Source organism: Rhinoraja longicauda, chromosome 14, assembly GCF_053455715.1.
Source record: "Rhinoraja longicauda isolate Sanriku21f chromosome 14, sRhiLon1.1, whole genome shotgun sequence".
NCBI lineage: Eukaryota > Metazoa > Chordata > Chondrichthyes > Rajiformes > Arhynchobatidae > Rhinoraja > Rhinoraja longicauda.
The window spans coordinates 42,312,027-42,332,465 of record NC_135966.1 but is presented as its reverse complement, the minus strand read 5'-3'; the positions used below and the strand labels follow the sequence as shown (position 1 = coordinate 42,332,465).

Below are 20,439 nucleotides of genomic sequence, written 5' to 3'. Positions count from 1 at the left end.
GATGTGTGTGTGTTGCACGGGTATGCACTCTGTGTGTCTGTTTGTATTCGTGTGTGTGTTTGCATACCTGTGTATGTGTGTGCATGCCTGTGTATGGCGAGTGTGTGTTAGCATGCGTGTGCATTGTGAATGTGCATTTATGCACATGTGCACAATGTGTGTGTATGTTGCACTGTTACATGTGTTTGAATGCGTGTGCACTGTGAGTGTGTTTATACACATGTGCATGTTGTGTGTGTGTTGCACGCATGTGCATGCTGAATGTGTTTTCACGTGTGCGCACTGTGAGTGTGTGTTTGCACACGTGTGCACTGTGAGTGTGTGTTTGCGTGCGTGTACACTGCGAGTGTTCTCACATGCATGCACCGAGTGTGTTTTTGCACGCGTGTGCACCGTGAGCGTATGTTTGCACGCGTGTGCACCGTGATTGTGTTTGCACGCGTGTGCACCGTGTGTGTTTGCAAACGTGTGCACTGTGTGTGTTTTCACGCATGTGCACTGGGTGTGTGTTTGCACGCGTGTGGATTGTGAGTGTGTTTTCACGTGCGTGCGCTGTGTGTGTTTGCACGCGTGTGCACTGAGTGTTATTTGCACGCGTGTGCGCTGTGAGTGTTATTTGCCCGTGTGTGCGCTGTCAGTGTGTGTTTGCACGCGTGTGCACTGTGAGTGTGCGCCGCGCTCGCTTCCCCTTCAATTTACAATTATGAAACACTTGGCTGTTTGGCAAAGAGGAATCACTCGGCGCCACGTAGGTTATTTACATAGTTACTTAACCCTGTGTTTTATAAACTCCGCATCCCGAGGTAAACCGGGATCAGCATCGGCACCGGATCACAGCCGGGCCGGCACCGGATCACAGCCGGGCCAGCACCGGATCACAGCCGGGCCAGCACCGGATCACAGCCGGGCCAGCACCGGATCACAGCCGGGCCAGCACCGGCTCAATAGCGGAACAGCACCGGAGTTGTATCGGACCAACCGAGAAGTCAGCGCCGGAGTATCACCGGGCGTTGCACCGTGAAGGAGGCGGACCGGCCGGACCCGGGGCCGGTGATGGAGGAGCGGGGGACGGTGCCGGGGCCGGTGGCTGAGATGCTGCACTGCCCGCGTTGCCGGTGCCAGCTGTGGGAGCCGGTGACCGCCGCCTGTGGACACACACTGTGCCGCCGCTGTGTCCCGGGCCGGGGCTGCCCCTTGTGCGGGGGGTCGCTGCCGAGCACCGCCGCTGCCGTCCGCGTCAACGTGCTGATCAGCGGGCTGCTGGAGCGGTGGAGGGCGGCGGGGCCGGGACCGACGCCTGGCGTCCTGGACACCCCGCAAACACCGGGCGCCCCACAAATACCGGACACCCCGCAAACACCGGGCACCCCGCAAATACCGGACACCCCGCAAACACCGGGCACCCCACAAACACTGAGCACCCCACAAATACCGGACACCCCGCAAACACCGGGCACCCCACAAATACCGGACACCCCACAAATACCGGACACCCCGCAAACACCGGGCACCCCGCAAATACCGGACACCCCGCAAACACTGGGCACCCCGCAAACACTGGACACCCCACAAACACTGAGCACCCCACAAACACTGGGCACCCCGCAAACACTGGGCACCCCGCAAATACTGGGCACCCCGCAAATACCGGACACCCCACAAACACCGGGCACCCCACAAACACTGGGCACCCCGCAAATACCGGACACCCCGCAAACACTGGGCACCCCACAAACACTGGGCACCCCACAAACACTGGGCACCCCGCAAATACCGGACACCCCGCAAACACCGGGCACCCCACAAACACTGGGCACCCCGCAAACACTGGGCACCCCGCAAATACCGGACACCCCACAAACACCGGGCACCCCGCAAACACCGGACACCCCGCAAACACCGGACACCCCACAAACACTGGGCACCCCGCAAACACCGGACACCCGGCAAATACCGGACACCCCGCAAACACTGGACACCCCACAAACACCGGACACCCCGCAAATACCGGACACCCCACAAACACTGAACACCCCACAAACACTGGGCACCCCACAAACACCGGACACCCTACAAACACTGGGCACCCCACAAACACCGAACACCCCACAAACACTGGGCACCCCACAAACACCGGACACCCCGCAAATACCGGACACCCCGCAAATACCGGACACCCCACAAACACTGGGCATCCCACAAATACCGGACACCCCACAAACACTGGGCACCCCGCAAACACCGGGCACCCCACAAACACTGAGCACCCCACAAACACTGGGTACCCCGCAAACACCGGACACCCCGCAAACACCGGACACCCCGCAAATACCGGACAGCCCGCAGACAACGGAAACTGCGGACACCCCTCAGCCACGTCGTGCCCAGACCACACAGTCTCCGGTCAGTCTGAACCCTGAGATGTCAGTCGTGCAACCCCGGTATCCCGAGGCCCGGGCAACACAGCTCCGACAATCCAGTAAGAGACCGCGAGGGGTGGGAGTGTCCGCTCTGGGGAATGAAGAGTGACGGGAGGGACAGGGTGAGGAGCGAGGAACGGAGGAGATGGTGTGGGGGGGAGGGGGTGGGGGAGGGGGTGGGGGAGGGGGTGGGGAGGGAGTGGGTGAGGGGGGAGTGGGTGGGGGGTGGGGAGGGAGTGGGTGAGGGGGGAGTGGGTGGGGGGTGAGGGGGGGAGTGGGTGAGGGGGAGTGGGTGAGGGAGGGTGTGGGTGAGGGAAGAGTGGGTGAGGGGGGAGTGGGTGAGGGGGGGAGTGTCTCTGGGATGGGAGTGGGTGGGGGGGGAGTGGGTGGGGGGGGAGTGGGTGAGGGGTTGTGGGTGAGGGGGGAGTGGGTGGGGGGGGAGTGGGTGAGGGGTTGTGGGTGAGGGGGGAGTGGGTGGGGGGGGAGTGGGTGAGGGGTTGTGGGTGAGGGGGGAGTGGGTGGGGGGGGAGTGGGTGTGGGGGGGAGGGGGTGGGAGGGGGTGGGAGGGGAGGGGGGGAGTGGGTGAGGGAGCGTGTGGGTGAGTGGAGAGTGGGTGAGGGGGGTGTGGGTGAGGGAAGAGTGGGTGAGGGGAGAGTGGGTGAGGGGAGTGTGGGTGAGGGGGGTGTGGGTGAGGGAGGGTGTGGGTGAGGGAGGGTGTGGGTGAGGGAGGGTGTGGGTGAGGGGGGTGTGGGTGAGGGGGGTGTGGGTGAGGGGGGTGTGGGTGAGGGGGGTGTGGGTGAGGGAGGGTGTGGGTGAGGGGGGTGTGGGTGAGGGAGGGTGTGGGTGAGTGGAGAGTGGGTGAGGGGGGTGTGGGTGAGGGAGGGTGTGGGTGAGGGGGGAGTGGGTGAGGGAGGGTGTGGGTGAGGGGGGTGTGGGCGAGGGAGGGTGTGGGTGAGGGGGGTGTGGGTGAGTGGAGAGTGGGTGAGGGGGGTGTGGGTGAGGGGGGTGTGGGTGAGTGGAGAGTGGGTGAGGGAGGGTGTGGGTGAGGGGGGTGTGGGCGAGGGAGGGTGTGGGTGAGGGGGGTGTGGGTGAGTGGAGAGTGGGTGAGGGAGGGTGTGGGTGAGGGAGGGTGTGGGTGAGGGGGGGGAGAGTGTCTATGGGGTGGGTGTGATCGGGTGATTGTATCCCTGTGGCAGAGGTCCTTGGACAATGAGAGGGCAATTGAACTGAATGGAATCCATGGTGTGGTAACGTTAACCGTGGGTGTACACGGACCAGGGTTGTTTTCTCTGCAACGCTGGAGGCTGTGTGGAGACCTGGTAGAAACATGCACGATTATGAGAGGCATAGATGGGGTGGACAGTCAGGATCTTTATCCCAGGGTGGAAAAATCAAATACCAGAGGGCATAGCTTTGACGTGAGACGGGCAAAGTTTAAAGGAAATGTACGGGGCATGTTTTTCCACACAGAGGGTGCTTGGGGCTGGGACGCACTGGTTGGTTGAAGCAGGCACGATAGTGGTGTTTAAAAGACATTTGGATAGGCACACGGATATGCAGGGTAATGGAGGGATATGCGCTCTGTGCAGGTAAATTAGTGATGGTCTTTGCACCATGTGAAGCACAGACACTGTGGGCTGAAGGGCCTGGTTTTAAGCTGTGCTGTTCTATGTTTAAACGCGGGGAGGTGGGATGAGCTAAGATGGGGCATCTTGTTTGGCGTTGACGAACTGAGGCGAAGGGCCTGTTTCCAGCCTGTATGACTGTAATCCTATACCTCACTGCCCGGGTCAGGCAGCATCTCTGGAGAACGTGGATTGGGTGACGTTTCGGATCGAGACCCTTCAAACTGACTCTGCGAGACATAGATGGGGTTTGAAGAAGGGCTCCGACCTGAAACGTCACCTGTCCATGTTTACACACCCTCCCTAGTGGGTGAGAAAGTGGGGTAACACAGAACCAGTGTGAATGGGTGATCGGTGACCGGCACGGACTGTGTGGGCCGAAGGGCCTGTTTCAGTGCTATATCTCTCTGCCCGTCTCCACCATTGGGTTTCTCCCGTCCGCAGGTGAAGACGGGACCGGCCCGGAGTCTCTCACCACCGGCCCAGCGCCGCCCCAGCTCAGCGCTGCCGACTTCGACTGTTCACTGTGTGCACGGTGAGGACGGGGGGCAGGGGGGGGGGGAGAGGGTCAGGGGGGGAGAGGGGCAGGGGGGAGAGGGGCAGGGGGGCAGGGGGGAGAGGGGCAGGGGGGAGAGGGGCAGGGGGCGCAAGGGGCAGGGGGCGCAAGGGGGGAGGGGTCCGGTGAAGGTGTTGAGTGCTGGGGCGGTGGTGGGGGTGAGAGAGGGGGTGGGGTGTGGGGGGAGAGGTGCTGGTGAGGTGGGGGTGTGAGGGTGGTGGCGGTGATGGGTGTGGGGAGGGTCCGGAGGGGTGGTGAGGGGGTGGGTGTGTGGGGGGGGGGGGGGTGGGTGTGTGAGGGGGGGGGGTGTGTGGGGGGGGTGGGGTGTGTGTGTGTGGGGGTGGGGTGGGGGTGTGTGGGGATGGGGTGGGGGTGTGTGGGGTGTGTGTGGGGGTGGGGGTGGGTGGGTGTGTGTGGGGGTGGGGGTGTGGGTGGGTGTGGGTGGGTGGGTGTGTGTGTGTGGGTGTGGGGTGAGGGGGTGTGTGTGTGTGGGGGTGGGGTGAGTGTGTGTGTGAGGGTGTGGGTGGGTGTGTGTGTGTGGGGGTGGGGTGAGTGTGTGTGAGGGTGTGTGTGGGGGTGGGTGTGTGTGTGTGGGGGTGGGGTGTGGGTGGGTGTGTGTGGGGGGGTGGGGTGAGGGTGTGTGTGTGTGGGGGTGGGGTGAGTGTGTGTGAGGGTGTGGGTGGGTGTGTGTGTGTGGGGGTGGGGTGAGTGTGTGTGAGGGTGTGTGTGTGGGTGTGTGGGGGTGGGGTGGGGATGTGGGGTGAGGGTGTGTGTGTGTGGGGATGGGGTGAGGGTGTGTGTGAGGGTGTGTGTGTGTGTGTGTGTGGGGGTGGGGTGAGTGTGTGTGAGGGTGTGTGTGGGGGTGGGTGTGTGTGTGAGGGTGTGTGTGGGGGTGGGTGTGTGTGGGGGTGGGGTGGGGGTGTGGGGTGAGGGTGTGTGTGTGTGTGGGGATGGGGTGAGGGTGTGTGTGTGTGTGAGGGTGTGTGTGTGTGTGTGTGTGAGGGTGTGTGTGTGTGTGTGAGGGTGTGGGTGTGTGTGTGTGTGTGGGGATGGGGTGAGGGTGTGTGTGTGTGTGAGGGTGTGTGTGTGTGTGTGTGTGTGGGTGCTGAGGTTCCTGGCCTGACGGGGTATCTCCCCGGTGCAGGTTGCTGTTTGAGCCGATCACCACCCCGTGTGGACACAGCTTCTGCCGCCAGTGCATGCAGCGCTGCCTGGACTACCGGCCCAGCTGCCCGCTCTGCAAGCAGGACCTGCGGGAGGCAAGTTTGTGGGCCCGGGTGTGGGGGGACGGGGGACGGGGGGTGGGGGTGCTGGTGGGATCCATGAACCGACAGAAGGGTTGAGCTGTCGGTGCAGTATCCTGGGAATGGCAGCTTCTACCCCAGGTACACGCAGGGCCGTCTTAACGCATGGGCCTGATGGGCACTTGCCCGGGGCCCCACGAGCATAGGGTCCCCATGCTGATCTGTGTATGTTAAGTGACTTGCAATAAATAAATACTACTTCAAAAATGTAGGTTCAATAAGTGCTTTTTTCGCAACACTTTCCATCCCTAAGTCCATCGCTAAGTGCTTTTCGGTAAGTGCTTTTCGCCGGCACGACAGGGGGGGGGGCTGGTAGGGAAAGGGGGGTGGGGGAGAGTAACGGTAGGGGCCCCAGTACACTGCTTTGCCTGGGGGCCCATAATGCTGTAAAAACGGCCCTGGGTACACGGCTCCTCCCCCGGGTAGACTGGAATGGGACACTACCCCATAGACTGGGGCACTACCCCGTAGGCTGGGACACTACCATCATCATCATCATCATCATCATCACATATATACAGCCGGAAACAGGCCTTTTCGGCCCACCAAGTCCGTGCCGCCCAGCGATCCCCGTACATTAACACTATCCCACACGCACTAGGGACAATTTTTTTACATTTTTACCCAGCCAATTAACCTACATACCTGTACGTCTTTGGAGTACCCCTTAGACTGGGGCACTACCCGTAGACTGGGACACTACTCCATAGACTGGGGCACTACCCCATAGACTGGGACACTACCCCATAGACTGGGGCACTACCCGTAGACTGGGACACTACCCCATAGACTGGGGCACTACCCCATAGACTGGGACTACCCCGTAGACTGGGACACTACCCGTAGACTGGGGCACTACCCCATAGACTGGGACACTACCCCATAGACTGGGGCACTACCCGTAGACTGGGACACTACCCCATAGACTGGGGCACTACCCCATAGACTGGGACACTACCCCTAGACTGGGGCACTACCCGTAGACTGGGACACTACCCCATAGACTGGGACACTACCCCATAGACTGGGGCACTACCCCATAGACTGGGGCACTACCCCATAGACTGGGACACTACCCCATATACTGGGACACTACCTCATATACTGGGACACTACCCCATAGACTGGAACACTACCCCATAGACTGGGACACTACCCCATAGACTGGGACACTACCCCATAGACTGGGACACTACCCCATAGACTGGGACACTACCCCATAGACTGGGACACTACCCGTAGACTGGGACACTACCCGTAGACTGGGACACTACCTGTAGACTGGGACACTACCCCATAGACTGGGACACTACCCCATAGACTGGGACACTACCCCATAGACTGGGACACTACCCCATAGACTGGGACACTACCCGTAGACTGGGACACAACCCCATAGACTGGGACACTACCCCATAGACTGGGACATTACCCCATAGACTGGGACACTACCCCATAGACTGGGACACTACCCCATAGACTGGGACACTACCCCATAGACTGGGACACTACCCCATAGACTGGGACACGACCTGTAGACTGGGCTCCTCTCCCCGGGTAGCGGCTGCGGTTGCTCAATTGTCTCGCTGTCCCCGCAGTACCTGGGGCAGCGGCCGTTCCCGGTCACCCGCCTCCTTCACTCCATCATCGCTGCCTCCTTCTCCACCGAGTTCGCGGCCCGGCGCCACCTCAACCTGCTGGAACTGAACGAACTCTCAGAGTAAGGCTGGGGCTGGGGGCGGGGGGGGGGTGAACCCTGGAGAGGGGCGGGGGTGTATCGGGGGGAGGGGTTGTATCTGGGGGTGTATCGCGGGGGGGTTGTATCGCGGGGAGGGGGTGTCTCGGGGGAGGGGGTGTATCGGGGGGAGGGGGTGTATTGTGGGGGAGGGCGTTTATTGTGGGGGAGGGGGTGTCTCGGGGGGAGGGGGTGTATCGGGGGAGGGGTGTATCGGTGGGGGAGGGGGTGTATCGGTGGGGGAGGGGGTGTATCGGTGGGGGAGGAGGTGTATCGGTGGGGGAGGGGGTGTATTGTGGGGAGGGGGTGTCTCGGGGGGAGGGGGTGTATTGTGGGGGAGGGGGTGTATCGGGGAGGGGGTGTATCGGTGGGGGAGGGGGTGTATTGGGGGAGGGGGTGTATCGGGGGAGGGGGTGTATTGGGGAGGGGGTGTATCGGTGGGGGAGGGGGTGTATCGGTGGGTGAGGGGGTGTATCGGGGGGAGGGGGTGTCTCGGGGGGAGGGGGTGTCTCGGGGAGGGGGTGTATCGGGGAGGGGGTGTATCGGGGGAGGGGGTGTATCGGGGAGGGGGTGTATCGGGGAGGGGGTGTATCAGGGGGAGGGGTTGCCCCGGGGGAGGGGGGTGTATCGGGGGGGGGGGTGTATTCCCCACTCACACCTGCCCCCCCGTCCCATTGCCAGCCTGACCACCAGTGTCCCCATCTTCGTGTGCATGTTGGCCTTCCCGGGGATCGCGTGTCCGCTGCACGTGTTCGAGCCACACTACAGACTGATGATCCGCCGCTGCCACCAGACCGGTACCCGCACCTTCGGCATGTGCCAGGGGCAGAGCGACACCGGGTAGGGACATGATGGGGAGGGGGGGGGGAGGGATACGGCATGGCCAGTGAGAGGGATGGCAGAGGGCAAGAGCAGGTCCTCCTCTCAACACCACCACCCCCTCTCCTCCCCATCTCTTTCCCCCCACTCTCTCCTCCCCCACTCTCCCCCCCACTCTCCCCCCCACTCTCCCCCCCACTCTCCCCCTCCTCGCTCCCTCCACTCTCCCTCTGCTCCCCATCCCCCTCCCCCTCCCCGAACACACTATCTCCACCTCTACCCCAACGCTCCCTCTGATTGATCCCATCCCCTGTTACGTCTCACTCTGGTGACAGTTCAGTGTGCTGGATGCCGATGAGTCACTGTGTGCTCTGGCCCAGTGCTGTCACTGTGTGCTCTGGCCCAGTGCTGTCACCTGCACACTGGCCCAGCGCTGTCATTGTAGGCACTGGCCCAGCACTGTCACTGTGTGCTCTGGCCCAATGCTGTCATCTGCACGCTGGCCCAGTGCTGTCACTGTGTGCTCTGGCCCAGTGCTGTCACTGTGTGCACTGGCCCAGTGCTGTCACTGTGTGCACTGGCTGCGTGTTGTCAACATGCACACTGGGCCAGTGCTGTCACTGTGTGCACTGGCTGTGTGGTGTCAGCATGCACACTGGGTCAGTGCTGTCACCTGCACACTGGCCCAGTGCTGCCACTGTTTGGCGTGCTGACCTCTACCGGACCGAGGCCAGACGACAACTATCAGACACCTCTTCCTACCTATCCCTGGACCATGACCTCACCGACAAACGCCAGACCTTTATCAGCAGCACCATCACTGACCTCATCATCTCCGGCGATCTACCCCCCAGTGCCTCCAATCTCATAGTTCCCCAGCCCCGCACGGCCCGATTCTACCTCCTACCTAAAATCCACAAACATAACTGTCCCGGCAGACCCATTGTCTCTGCCTGCTCATCCCCCATCGAACTTATCTCTACCTACCTCGATTCGATCCTATCCCCCCTGGTTAAATCTCTCCCCACCTACGTCCAAGACACCTCACACGCTCTCCATCTCCTTGATAACTTCCGGTTCCCAGGCCCCCACTCCCTCATCTTCACCATGGTTGTCCAGTCACTCTACACTTCCATCCCCCACAAGGATGGTCTCGAAGCCCTCCGTTTCTTCCTCGACCGTAGAACCAGCCAATCCCCATCGACCAACACTCTCCTCTGCCTAGCAGAGCTGGTTCTTACCCTCAACAACTTCTCCTTTGACTCCTCCCACTTCCTCCAAACCAGAGGCGTAGCTATGGGCACTCGCATGGGCCCTAGCTACGCCTGCCTCTTTGTCGGGTACGTCGAACAATCCCTGTTCCAGACGTACACTGGCCCCATCCCCGAACTCTACCTCCGCTACATCGACGACTGCATTGGTGCTACCTCTTGCACCCATGCAGAACTCACTGACTTCATACACTTCACCTCCAATTTCCATCCTGCCCTTAAATATAGACAATAGACAATAGACAATAGACAATAGGTGCAGGAGTAGGCCATTCAGCCCTTCGAGCCAGCACCGCCATTCAATGCGATCATGGCTGATCACTATCAATCAGTACCCCGTTCCTGCTTTCTCCCCATACCCCCTCACTCCGCTATCCTTAAGAGCTCTATCCAGCTCTCTCTTGAAAGCATCCAACGAACTGGCCTCCACTGCCTTCTGAGGCAGAGAATTCCACACCTTCACCACCCTCTGACTGAAAAAGTTCTTCCTCATCTCCGTTCTAAATGGCCTACCCCTTATTCTCAAACTGTGGCCCCTTGTTCTGGACTCCCCCAACATTGGGAACATGTTATCTGCCTCTAATGTGTCCAATCCCCTAATTATCTTATATGTTTCAATAAGATCCCCCCTCATCCTTCTAAATTCCAGTGTATACAAGCCCAATCGCTCCAGCCTTTCAACATACGACAGTCCCGCCATTCCGGGAATTAATCTAGTGAACCTACGCTGCACGCCCTCCATAGCAAGAATATCCTTCCTCAAATTTGGAGACCAAAACTGCACACAGTACTCCAGGTGCGGTCTCACCAGGGCCCGGTACAACTGTAGAAGGACCTCTTTGCTCCTATACTCAACTCCTCTTGTTACGAAGGCCAACATTCCATTGGCTTTCTTCACTGCCTGCTGAACCTGCATGCTTCCTTTCATTGACTGATGCACTAGGACACCCAGATCTCGTTGAACTCCCCCTCCTCCTAACTTGACACCATTCAGATAATAATCTGCCTTTCTATTCTTACTTCCAAAGTGAATAACCTCACACTTATCTACATTAAACTGCATCTGCCATGTATCCGCCCACTCACACAACCTGTCCAGGTCACCCTGCAGCCTTATTGCATCTTCCTCACAATTCACACTACCCCCCAACTTAGTATCATCTGCAAATTTGCTAATGGTACTTTTAATCCCTTCGTCAAAGTCATTAATGTATATCGTAAATAGCTGGGGTCCCAGCACCGAACCTTGCGGTACCCCACTGGTCACTGCCTGCCATTCCGAAAGGGACCCATTTATCCCCACTCTTTGCTTTCTGTCTGTTAACCAATTTTCTATCCATGTCAGTACCCTACCCCCAATACCATGTGCCCTAATTTTGCCCACTAATCTCCTATGTGGGACCTTGTCGAAGGCTTTCTGAAAGTCGAGGTACACCACATCCACTGACTCTCCCTTGTCAATTTTCCTAGTTACATCCTCAAAAAATTCCAGTAGATTTGTCAAGCATGATTTCCCCTTCGTAAATCCATGCTGACTCGGAACGATCCCGTTACTGCTATCCAAATGCTCAGCAATTTCGTCTTTTATAATTGACTCCAGCATTTTCCCCACCACTGATGTCAGACTAACTGGTCTATAATTACCCGTTTTCTCTCTCCCTCCTTTCTTAAAAAGTGGGATAACATTTGCTATTCTCCAATCCACAGGAACTGATCCTGAATCTATAGAACATTGAAAAATGATCTCCAATGCTTCCACTATTTCTAGAGCCACCTCCTTAAGTACTCTGGGATGCAGACCATCAGGCCCTGGGGATTTATCAGCCTTCAGTCCCATCAGTCTACCCAAAACCATTTCCTGCCTAATGTGGATTTCCTTCAGTTCCTCCATCACCCTAGGTTCTCCAGCCCCTAGAACATTTGGGAGATTGTGTGTATCTTCCTCAGTGAAGACAGATCCAAAGTAACGGTTTAACTCGTCTGCCATTTCTTTGTTCCCCATAATAAATTCCCCTGCTTCTGTCTTCAAGGGACCCACATTTGCCTTGACTATTTTTTTCCTCTTCACGTACCTAAAAAAAAAAACTTTTGCTATCCTCCTTTATATTATTGGCTAGTTTACCCTCGTACCTCATCTTTTCTCCCCGTATACCTAGACTATCTCCGATATCTCCCTCCCGTTTCTGGACCTCACCATCTCCATCACAGGAGATAGACTAGTGACGGACATTTACTATAAACCCACTGACTCGCACAGTTATCTGGACTATACTTCTTCCCACCCGGTCCCCTGCAAAAAGTCTATCCCCTACTCCCAATTCCTCCGTCTACGCCGCATCTGCGCCCGGGATGAGGTGTTTCACACTAGGGCTTCCGAGATGTCCCCGTTTTTCAAAAAACGGGGCTTCCCCTCCTCCATTATAGATGAGGCTCTCACTAGGGTCTCTTCTACATCCCGCAGCTCCACTCTTGCTCCCCCTCCCCCCACTCGCAACAAGGACAGAATCCCCCTCGTTCTCACCTTCCACCCCACCAGCCAGCGGATCCAACATATCATCCACCAACATTTCCGTCACCTACAACGGGACCCCACCACTGGCCATATCTTCCCATCCCCTCCCCTCTCTGTGTTCTGCAGAGACCGTTCCCTCCGTAACTCCCTGGTCCACTCGTCCCTTCCTACCCAAACCACCCCATCCCTGGGCACTTTCCCCTGCAACCGCACGAGATGCAACACCTGTACCTTTACCTCCCCCCTCAACTCCATCAAAGGACCCAAACAGTCTTTCCAGGTGAAACAAAGGTTCACCTGCACCTCCTCCAACCTCATCTATTGCATCCGCTGCTCTAGATGTCAACTTATTTACATCGGCGAAAACAAGCGCAGGCTCGGCGATCCTTTCGCTGAACACCTGCGCTCGGTCCGCATTAACCAAACTGATCTCCCGGTGGCCGAGCACTTCAACTCCCCCCTCCTATTCCCAGTCTGACCTTTCTGTCATGGGCCTCCTCCAGTGCCATAGTGAGGCCCACCGGAAATTGGAGGAACAGCACCTCATATTTCGCCTGGGCAGTTTGCAGCCCGGTGGCATGAACATCGACTTCTCCAACTTTAGATAGTCCCTCTGTCCCTCCCGTCCCCTCCTCCTTCCCAGTTCTCCCTCTATCTTCCCGTCTCCACCTATATCCTTCCTTTGTCCCGCCCCCCTGACATCAGTCTGAAGGGTCTTGACCCGAAACGTCGCCCATTCCTTCTATCCCGAGATGCTGCCTGACCTGCTGAGTTACTCCAGCTTATTGTGAATAAATCGATTTGTACCAGCATCTGCAGTTATTTTCTTATACTGTCACTGTCTACTCTGGTCATTGATTAGGTGTGTGCGTGTTGCAGGTTTTCGGACTTTGGCTGCATGTTGACCATCCATGGGAGTGAAGAGCTGCCGGATGGACGGTGTCTGATCGATGCCGTGGGTGGGCGTCGCTTTAAGGTGCTGCGACGCGGTCAGAGAGACGGCTACAACACGGCTGACATCGAGTACCTGCAGGACCAGCGGGTAAATGTCTGGGGCCCACCGCTGGTCAGTCTGCAGGTTGGGCTGGGCTGGGCTGGGGGGTGGCTGAGGGGGGATGTTGGGCTGAGGGGGGGCTGGGCTGGGGGGTGGCTGAGGGGGGATGTTGGGCTGAGGGGGGGCTGGGCTGGGGGGTGGCTGAGGGGGGATGTTGGGCTGAGGGGGGATGTTGGGCTAGGGGGGGCTGGGCTGGGGGGTGGCTGAGGGGGGATGTTGGGCTGAGGGGGGGCTGGGCTAGGGGGGATGTTGGGCTGAGGGGGGATGTTGGGCTGAGGGGGGGCTGGGCTAGGGGGTGGCTGAGGGGGGATGTTGGGCTGAGGGGGGGCTGGGCTGGGGGGGATGTTGGGCTGAGGGGGGATGTTGGGCTGAGGGGGGCTGCGCTAGGGGGTGGCTGAGGGGGGATGTTGGGCTGAGGGGGGGCTGGGCTAGGGGGGATGTTGGGCTGAGGGGGGATGTTGGGCTGAGGGGGGGCTGGGCTAGGGGGTGGCTGAGGGGGGATGTTGGGCTGAGGGGGGATGTTGGGCTAGGAGGGATGTTGGGCTAGAGGGGGCTGGGTTGGGGGGTGGCTGAGGGGGATGTTGGGCTGAGGGGGGGCTGGGCTGGGGGGTGGCTGAGGGGGGATGTTGGGCTGAGGGGGGGCTGGGCTGGGGGGTGGCTGAGGGGGATGTTGGGCTGAGGGGGGGCTGGGCTGGGGGGTGGCTGAGGGGGGATGTTGGGCTAGGAGGGATGTTGGGCTAGAGGGGGCTGGACTGGGGGGTGGTTGAGGGGGAATGTTGGGCTGAGGGGGAATGTTGGGCTGAGGGGGGGCTGGGCTGGGCTGGGGAGTTGCAGTGACCACACTGACTGAACCTCCGAGATCTTTACCCCAACTGCCAAATGTTCCAGAGAGGCTTCCCCCACCAAAGGAGCCAAACCAACATGCGTGCATGTCAGCCCTGGGCGGTCTACGTGGGCCTCTCAGCCCCTCTGATCAGCCCCCTCCCAGTGCATGTGATAGGAGCAGACGGGGCTGCGATCAGGCAGAGAGGGGCAGTGGGAGTGATGCTGGGTCACTGAGTGTTCCCTGAGATTGGGGGGGGGGGGCGGGGGGGATCCCAGGCTGTGGTGGGTGTCGGTGCAGCAAGTGGACCCATCATGTGTCGCTCCCACCGCCCTGCGTGCCTGGCTGGGGTCCCGGCTGGGCTGGAGTATTCGGCTGGCATGGGCTCAGGAAAGGAGCTGTGAAGGGGCTGAGAAGGGGGGGCGGAGTGGAGGGGTTGGGCTGTGGGAGGGCGGATGAGGGAGGGGCTGGGGTTTGGGTTGAGGTGGGGAAGTGGGGGAGGGGGAGGAATGCCATGGACCCTCACACCCATCTCTCCGTACAGATCGCTGCTGAGGTCCTGGGCAGTCTGCAGGAGTTCCACGACCAGGTCTACCAGACGGCCCTGGGCTGGTTCCGGCAGCTGCCCCTCTTCCATCAGCAATACCTGTGCTCCTGGCACGGAGCCATCCCTGACCCTGACCCCAGCCTGCAGGTAAGGGGGGGGTGGGGTGTCCACCCAGCGTCACAGTGAGGGGGGGGGGGCAGATTGGGGATGTACCAGTGTGGGGTTGAGGGGAGTGTGTCGGGGAGTGTGTGTATCTGTGTGCGTTTGGCTGTGTGGAAGTGTGTGAGAGTGTCTGTGAGTGTGTCAATGCCAGTGAGTGTGTCAGTGAGCTTGTCAATGAGTGTGTCCATGGCAGTGAGTGTGCCTGTAAGCGTGTCAGAAAGTGTGTCAGTGAGTAGGCCAACGAGTATGTGATTGCCAGCGTGTGTGTCCGTGAGTATGTCGGTGATTGGGTCCATGCCAGCGAATGTGCGAGTGAGTGTGACGGTGTCAGTGAGCATGTCCGTGCCATAGTGTGTCGGCGGGTGTGCCACTGAGCGGTTCCAGGTTGTGTGTCAGGGTCAGTGAGTGTGTCAGTGGCAGTGAGTCTTTTTCAGTGGGTATGTTAGTGTCAGTGAGTGTGTCAGTGAGTTTGTGTGCCTGTGGCTGTCAGTACATGTGCCATGAGGGCATTAGCGAGTGTGTTAGTGAGTGTGCCAGAGAGTGGGCCAGTGAGTGTGTCAGTGTTGGGGAGTGTGTCAGCCAGTGTTGTGTCAGTGAATGTGTCAGTGAGTGTTGTGCCTGCAGTGTGCCCGTGAGTGTGTCAGCAAGTTGGCCAGCAACTGTGTCTGTGAGTGTGTCAGTGTGTGTGTGTCTGTGAGTGTGCTGTGTCAATGAGTGTGTTGGTGAGTGTGCTAGTATTATGTCTGTGAGCATGTCCATGGGTGTGTCAGTGAGTGTGTTGTTTCAGTGAATGTGTCAGTGTGTCATAGATACTTGGATAATAGGGGCAGGAGGAGGCCATTCAGCCCTTTAAGCCAGCACTGGCATTCAATGTGATCATGGCTGATCATCCACAAACGGTACCCTATTCTTGCCTTCTCCCCATACCCCTTGATTCCGCTAGCCCTAGGAGATCTATCGAACTCTCTTTTGAATCCAGTGAATCGGCCTCCACTGCCTTCTGAGGCAGAGAATTCCACAAATTCACAACTGAAAATGTTGTGTGAAAACCTATGCTGCACTCCCTCAATAGCAAGAATGTCCTTCCTCAAATTAGGAGACCAAAACTGCACACAATACTCCAGGTGTGGTCTCACCAGGGCCCTGTACAACTGTAGAAGGATCTCTTTGCTCCTATACTCAACTCCTCTTGTTATGAAGGCCAACATGCCATTAGCTTTCTTCATTGCCTGTTGTACCTGCATGCTTACTTTCAGTGACTGATGTACAAGGACACCCAGGTCTCGTTGTACTTCCCCTTTTCCTAACCTGGCACCATTCAAATAATAATTTGCCTTCCTGTTTTTGCCACCAAAGTGGATAACCTCACATTTATCCACATTATACTGCATCTGCCATGCATCTGCCCACTCACACAACCTGTCCTAATCACCCTGCATCCTCATAGCATCCTCCTCACAGTTCACACTGCCACCCAGCTTTGTGTCATCTGCAAATTTGCTAATGTTATTTTTAATTCCTTCATCTAAATCATTAATGTATATTTGTAAATAACTGCGGTCCCAGCACCGAGCCATGCGGCATCCCACTAGTCACTACCTGCCATTCTGAAAGGGACCCGTTAATCCCTACTCTTTGTTTCCTGTCTGCCAACCAATTTTCTTTGGTTTACATTGACTTCTATAACTTCAGATAGCCCTTGCTTTCCCTTTCTATTTCCCCCCTTCCCAGTTTTCCCACTAGTCTTACTGTCTCCAACTACATTCTATTTTTGTCCCACCCTCTCCCCGACCAGTCTGAGGAAGTGTCTCGACCCGAAACGTCACCCATTCCTTCTCTCCAGAGATGCTGCCTGACCTGCTGAATTACTCCAGAATTTTGTGTCTACCTTTGATTTAAACCAGCACATGCAGTTCTTTCCTACACAATTTTCTATCCATGTCAATACCCTACCCCCAATACCATGTGCTCTCATTTTGCCCACGAATCTCCTGTGTGGGCCCTTGTTAAAGGCTTTCTGAAAGTCCAGGTACACTACATCCACTGGCTTTCATTTGTCCATTTTACTTGTTACATCCTCAAAAGATTCCAGAAGATTTGTCAAGCATGATTTCCCCTTCGTAAATCCTGACTTGGACCGATCCTGTTACTGCTATCCAAATGCACCGCAATTACATCTTTGATAATCGACTCCAGCGTCTTCCCCACCACTGATGTCAGGCTAACTGGTCTATAATTCCCTGCTTTCTCTCCCTCATTTCTTGAAAAGTGGGATAACATTAGCTACCTTCCAATCCACAGCAACTGATCCAGAATCTATAGAACATTGGAAAATGATCACCAATGTGTCCACGATTTCTAAAGCCACCTCCTTGAGTACCCTGGGATGCAGACCATCAGGCCCTAGGGGTTTATCAGCCTTCAGTCACATCAGTCTACCCAACACAATTTCCTGACTAATGTGAATTTCCTTCAGTTCCTTCATTACCCTAGGTCCTCTGTCTCCCAGTACATCTGGGAGATTGTTTGTGTCTTCCTTATTGAAGACAGAACCAAAGTACCTGTTCAACTCGTCTGCCATTTCCTTGTTCCCCACAATAAGTTCACCTGTTTCTGTCTTCAAGGGACCCACATTTGTTTTAACTATATTTTTCCTCTTCACATACCTAAAGAAGCTTTTACTATCCTCCTTTATATTATTGGCTAGTTTACCTTCGTACCTCACCTTCTCTCCCCACATTGCCTTTAGTTACCTTCTGTTGTTCTTTAAAAGTTTTCCAATCCTCTGGGTTCCCGCTCATCTTTGCAAAGTTATACATCTTCTCTTTTAGTTTTATGCTGTCCTTGACTTCCCTTGTCAGCCACGGTTGCCTCTCACTCCCTTTAGAATCTTTCCTCCTCTTTGGAATGAAATGATCCTGCATCTTCTGGATTATTCCCAGAAATTGAGTGCGTGATGAGTGTGTGAGTGAGTAAGTGTGTGGGTGAGTGTGTGGGTGAGTGTGTGGGTGAGTGTGTGGGTGAGTGTGTGGGTGAGTGTGTGGGTGAACTAGTGGGTGAACTAGTGGGTGAGTGTGTGGGTGAACTAGTGGGTGAGTGTGTGGGTGAGTGTGTGTGTGAGTGTGTGGGTGAGTGTGTGGGTGAGTGTGTGGGTGAACTAGTGGGTGAGCTAGTGGGTGAGTGTGTGGGTGAGTGTGGGTGAGTGTGTGGGTGAGTGTGTGGGTGAACTAGTGGGTGAACTAGTGGGTGAGTGTGTGGGTGAACTAGTGGGTGAGTGTGGGTGAGTGTGTGTGTGAGTGTGTGGGTGAGTGTGTGGGTGAACTAGTGGGTGAGCTAGTGGGTGAGTGTGTGGGTGAGTGTGGGTGAGTGTGTGAGTGAGCGTGTGAGTGAGCGTGTGTGAGTGAGTGTGTGTGGGTGAGTGAATGTGAGTGAGTGTGAGTGAGCATGTGAGTGAGTGTGTGCGTGGGTGAGTGTGCAGTCTCAGTGAGTGTGTGGGTGAGTGTGTGGGTGAGTGTGAGTATGCAGTCTCAGTGAGTGTGGGTGAGTGAGTGAGCATGTGAGTGTATGTGAGTGTGGGTGAGTGTGTGGGTGAGTGTGTGGGTGAGTGTGTGGGTGTGTGCGTGGGTGAGTGAGCATGTGAGTGTGTGGGTGAGTGAGCGTGTGGGTGAGTGTGTGGGTGTGGGTGAGTGTGGGTGTGTGCGTGGGTGAGTGAGCATGTGAGTGTGAGTGTGTGGGTGAGTGTGTGAGTGAGTGTGTGAGTGAGCGTGTGGGTGAGCGTGTGGGTGAGTGTGTGGGTGAGTGTGTGGGTGAGTGTGTGGGTGTGGGTGAGTGTGGGTGTGTGCGTGGGTGAGTGAGCGGGTGAGTGAGCATGTGAGTGTGTGGGTGAGTGTGTGAGTGAGCATGTGGGTGAGTGTGTGGGTGAGTGTGTGAGTGAACGTGTGGGTGAGTGTGTGGGTGAGTGTGTGGGTGAGTGTGTGGGTGTGTGCGTGGGTGAGTGAGCGGGTGAGTGAGCGGGTGAGTGAGCATGTGAGTGTGTGGGTGAGTGTGTGAGTGAGCGTGTGGGTGAGCGTGTGGGTGAGTGTGGGTGCGTGGGTGAGTGTGTGGGTGAGTGAGCATGTGAGTGTGTGGGTGTGTGGGTGAGTGAGCGTGTGGGTGAGTGTGTGGGTGGGTGAGCATGTGAGCATGTGGGTGAGTGTGTGAGTGAGCGTGTGGGTGAGCGTGTGGGTGAGTGTGTGGGTGGGTGAGCATGTGAGCGTGTGGGTGAGTTTGGGTGAGAGTATGTGAGTGTGTGGGTAGGTGTGTGTGTGCAGTCTCAGTGAGTGTGTGGGTGAGTGTGTGAGTGTGAGAATGAGCATGTGAGTGAGTGTGTGAGTGGGTGAGTGAGCATGTGAGTGTGTGGGTGAGTGAGCATGTGGGTGAGCGTGTGAGTGGGTGTGTGCATGGGTGAGTGTGAGTGTGTGGGTGAGTGAACATGTGAGTGTGGGTGTGTGCGTGGGTGAGTGTGTGGGTGAGTGTGGGTGAGTGAGCATGTGAGTGAGTGAGCATGTGAGTGTGTGGGTGTGTGCGTCGGTGAGTGTGTGGGTGAGTGTGTGGGTGTGCAGTCTCAGTGAGTGTGGGTGAGTGTGTGGGTGAGTGTGTGAGTGTGTGAATGAGCATGTGAGTGAGTGAGTGAGTGAGTGTGTGGGTGAGTGAGCATGTGAGTGTGTGAGTGAGTGAGTGTGTGGGTGTGTGCATGGATGAGTGTGTGGGTGAGTGTGTGGGTGGGTGAGTGTGTGGGTGTGTGCGTGGGTATTCAGTGTCAGTGACCCTGCTGCTGTTGCAGGAGCTGTTGGACGGGCCTCGCTGGTGTTGGTGGGTTGTGGCTGTGGTGCCGATCAAGCCGGCACTGCAGACGATGTTGCTGTCGACCACCTGTCTGCATGGGCGGCTGCTCTACCTGCAGTGCATCCTCAAGTACCTGGGGCCGAACGAGGTGCAGTGACCGTGGGAGAGGGGGGGGGGGGCTCACAGTCCAGGACCGGACACTGGGACCTCTGCCCGGCCCGTCCTCTGGCTACACCCTCCCCTCGGTGACTGGCGGTCTGGCTTCACACCCCCCCCCCCCCACAAAGTTACCCCGGCTGACGGCCACAGAGGGCTGGGGTCACAAGGTTCCCAGACCCCCCAAGGCAGCCCCCGGCATTGGGGGTGACACATCCCCCCTGACCGAGGGACTGAGGCCTATGTGTAGGTCCGGGGGGGGAGTGAGGCGCGTGTTACAATGATTCAGGGGAAAGTGGTTTGTGGAGCGTGGGGAAAGAGAGAGGGGGAGGGAGAGAGAGGGGGCAAGATGGGGAGAGAGGGGGAGGGAGGGGGTGGGGGTAAGAGTCACAAATCCCAACACCTGGTCTGAGAGAAAGCTCCCTCCACTGCTCCCTCCATCCCCCCCCCCCCCCCCCCCCCCCCTCCACTCTTCCTCCTCTATCGTTCTCTCACTGTGCCCTTCCCTCAGTTTATCAGTTTAGGTTAGGCCGTGGTGCTGTGAGGTGCCTTGGAAGATCTTCATGTGCTAAAGGCACGAAGTGAATGCAGTTTTTGTTGGTAGAATCCAGCCCTTGCTGAGGCTGGACCC

General features: G+C 57.4%; 1 protein-coding gene across 3 annotated transcripts; it reads left to right on the top strand.

Moving 5' to 3' along the window:
* The first annotated feature begins 754 nt into the window (after nt 1-754).
* LOC144599939 (uncharacterized) lies at nt 755-19,904 on the top strand. 3 transcript variants are annotated; one of them, XM_078411211.1, is made up of 8 exons: nt 755-2,479; nt 4,490-4,580; nt 5,746-5,860; nt 7,504-7,625; nt 8,322-8,480; nt 13,122-13,284; nt 14,664-14,813; nt 19,651-19,904. In XM_078411211.1, exons 1-8 carry the CDS (start codon nt 1,054-1,056, stop codon nt 19,807-19,809), a joined length of 2,385 nt encoding a protein of 794 aa, XP_078267337.1. In that variant the 5' UTR covers nt 755-1,053; the 3' UTR covers nt 19,810-19,904. The 3 variants fall into 3 exon arrangements, with proteins under 3 accessions (XP_078267337.1, XP_078267336.1, XP_078267338.1); XM_078411210.1 differs by having other exon boundaries at nt 13,122-13,308; XM_078411212.1 differs by lacking the exon at nt 8,322-8,480 and having other exon boundaries at nt 13,122-13,308.
* Nucleotides 19,905-20,439: the final 535 nt, after the last annotated feature.